Source organism: Mus pahari, chromosome 4 (assembly GCF_900095145.1).
Source record: "Mus pahari chromosome 4, PAHARI_EIJ_v1.1, whole genome shotgun sequence".
Lineage (NCBI taxonomy): Eukaryota > Metazoa > Chordata > Mammalia > Rodentia > Muridae > Mus > Mus pahari.
Genome location: NC_034593.1, coordinates 118739305 through 118742417, shown reverse-complemented (window position 1 = coordinate 118742417; position 3113 = coordinate 118739305). Strand labels below are relative to the sequence as shown.

The 3113-nt window shown below is 44.2% G+C and overlaps 1 protein-coding gene across 1 annotated transcript in view; it reads left to right on the top strand.

Annotated features, from left to right (window-relative positions):
* The window catches only part of Ostc (oligosaccharyltransferase complex non-catalytic subunit), a 13219-nt gene that overhangs the window by 5429 nt on the left and 4677 nt on the right, over window positions 1–3113 (top strand). Inside the window, exon 3 of the mRNA XM_021196313.2 lies at window positions 433–630. Coding sequence (XP_021051972.1) covers window positions 433–630 — 198 coding nt within the window. The remainder of the gene's footprint in view (window positions 1–432; window positions 631–3113) is intronic.

Here is a 3113-nt window from a genome sequence, read left to right as displayed (position 1 = left end):
TGTAGACCAGGCTGGCCTCAAACTCAGAAATCCACCTGCCTCTGCCTCCCAAGTGCTGGGATTAAAGGCGTGCACCACCACTGCCCGGCTCCTTGTTTTATTTTTGTAGTGCTTGGGCTAAACCTTGAGTGTGTTTGTGCTGGGAAAGTTCTCCCAGTGAACTATATCCCCAGCCAAGGCAGGTTTTTACTTGTTTTTTTCATTGTCATATACTTAGAACCTGTGCTTGCTGTGTCATATACTTCTCAGTGAATGTCTGCTGAATGAATGAACAGATGATTATCTGAAAGCATAATTAATAGTTGTAAGGGTAAGAATAAAATGTCAGCATGAATTAACATAAAGTAGAAACAAGGATTTCAACGTAAAGGAAAAAAAAAACGTTAATTTTTTAGTAATGTTCATTTGCTTTGCTGTGCTTTTGTTTTTCAGAGTAAACGGACAGTATATTATGGAAGGACTTGCGTCTAGCTTTCTGTTTACAATGGGAGGTTTAGGTTTCATAATCCTGGACCGATCCAATGCGCCAAATATACCGAAACTCAATAGGTTTCTTCTGCTGTTCATTGGCTTCGTCTGTGTTCTCCTGAGTTTCTTCATGGCTAGAGTATTCATGAGGATGAAGCTGCCGTAAGTAAAATACCTTGTATAATAAGCAATTTAACCTTGTTATGAATCGGCATAACAATTTTCTTGAGCAACATAAATTCATAGATTTAATTTAACACTCATTTAAATGTGAAAAATATCCAAGAACTAAAGAAATTTGTGACTTGCCTCAGGTTATAACTACAGTTACAACAAAGCTGGGACCAGTAGGTCTTCCGGGCTTTCTCCCCAGGCGAGTTTATGAGAGTGCTTCTGCTGCCTCAGCCTCACTGACTGGAGGGGACTTGTTTTTCTGTAATGGGCTTTCTGGTTACTTATCAGATTCCAGTAATAATAATGAGGGCAGAGAGGAGTTTTCAAGCCACGGGATGCTGTTGCTACTTCAGTATTGCTGTAAGTTGCTCATTCCTAACTGAAAAGCTAAGTGTTTTGGCAGCTAGTATGATGCCACAGTGGAAAATGCTACTGCGTGAAACCTTGTTTCATGTACAGAATTGACTGCAGAATATATATTTTTTTAAAGATTTATTTATTTATTATATGTAAGTACACTGTAGCTGTCTTCAGACACTCCAGAAGAGGGCGTCAGATCTTGTTACGGATGGTTATGAGCCACCATGTGGTTGCTGGGATTTGAACTCTGGACCTTCGGAAGAGCAGTTGGGTGCTCTTACCCACTGAGCCATCTCACCAGCCCTTGACTACAGAATATTGTATTGGATACATGGACAGGATCCACAAAACACAGATGATTCCTCTGGGTTGGTTTGTGTTTGGAGTATTTCAGTGCTGGAAAACTCAGAGGCATTGTGCATGATAGGCACTGTGGCTTTGGTAAACCATCTTGCTAAAAGCAACTTGAGGTTGAAAGCAGGTATTTAATTCTATATCACAGTCCACTGAGGGGAACCAAGGTAGAATCTCAAACCACGCAGGAACCTGGAGGCAAGAGCTGATGCAGAGGCCATGGAGGGTGCTGCTTACTGTCCACTCCCTCATGGCTCACTCAGATTGCTGTTCTACAAAACCCAGGACCAGCTCAGGGATGGCCACACCCACAAGGGGCTGGACCCACCCACATCAGTCACTCATTGAGAAAATTCCCTACAGTCTTGCCTCCACGCCGACCTTATGGAAGCATTATTTTCAGTTGAGATTCCCTCCTTTCAGATGACTTGCTCTAGTTTGTGTCAAGGGGACATAAAACAAGTCAGGACAGGCAGGTATTCTGTCACTGTGCTGTACGCCCGGCTTTTATAAATGAATGTTTACACGGAGGTCCCAGCCCTAAGGTATCGTCCCATCTACACAGATATTAGAAGATAAAGACATCTCCGTTAGGGAGATGGTTCAGTAAGTAAATTGTTGCTGCACGGCAAGAGGGCCCGAGCTCACACTCCCAGTCGCCATGTCAAAAGCTGAGATGAGGATGCACGGCCAGCTCGGTGCTAGGGGGGCAGAGACAGGCTGGCCGATCCCGGGGCTCGGTGGCCTGCCAGCACTGCCGCACGCACGGGCACACACGTGTATACACAGGCGCCAGACGCGCCAAACAAAGAAGGAAGAAATAACACATGTCTGGGTCCAGGCATTTTGGATATGGATTTCAGCCTGCATGAAGAGAACCCAAAAAGCCTTAGACAGGAAAGGAGTACTGTCCCCTAAGATAGGAGAAATGATTGCGTTTTGTATTGGTTTGTTTTTGAGACAAAAACAAAAAACCTGTGCACCCCCGTCTGTTCTGGAACTCGATCCTTAGACTAGGCTGGCCTTGAACCCAAAAGGATCTGTCTTCCTTTGCCTTCTGAGTGTTGGATCAAAGGTGTGGGCCTGGCTTGGATTGCATTTTTTCTTTGTTTTCCTATCTATCTATCTATCTATCTATCTATCTATCTATCTATCTATCTATCTATCTATCTATCATCCTGGCCCCCCTCCTACTCTTTCAAATTCCTCCCCCCAGGGTACCACCCCAGCTTGGGACGTCTAGTTGCCTCAGGCCTAAGTATATCCTTTCCCACTGAGGCCCAACTAGGGAGTTCAGTTAGGGGAAGGGGATCCAGTGTCAGGCAACTGAATCAGAGACAGCCTCTGCTCCAGTTGTTAGGGGACCCACAGGAAGACCAAGGTGCACATCTGCTGCAGCTGTGTAGGGTGTCTAGGTCCAGCCTCTGTATGCTCCTGCTTGTCTAGATTGCATGTTTTAATGTAATATTATTGGAAGATTTTTTCTTTTTATTGAAAATAGATTATTTTCTCAAATAATATATCCTGATAACAGTTTTCCTGCCCTCTGTTCCTCCCAGTTCCTCTCCACATCCTCCCCTCACCTTCTGGCTTCATTAGAAAAGAACAGGCTTCTAAGAGATGATTTTTATTTTATTTTTATTTATTTATTTTCTTGCTTTTCGAGACAGGGTTTCTCTGTGTAGCCTTGGCTGTCCTGGAACTCACTTTGTAGACCAGGCTGGCCTCAAACTCAGAAATCTGCCTGCCTCTGCCTC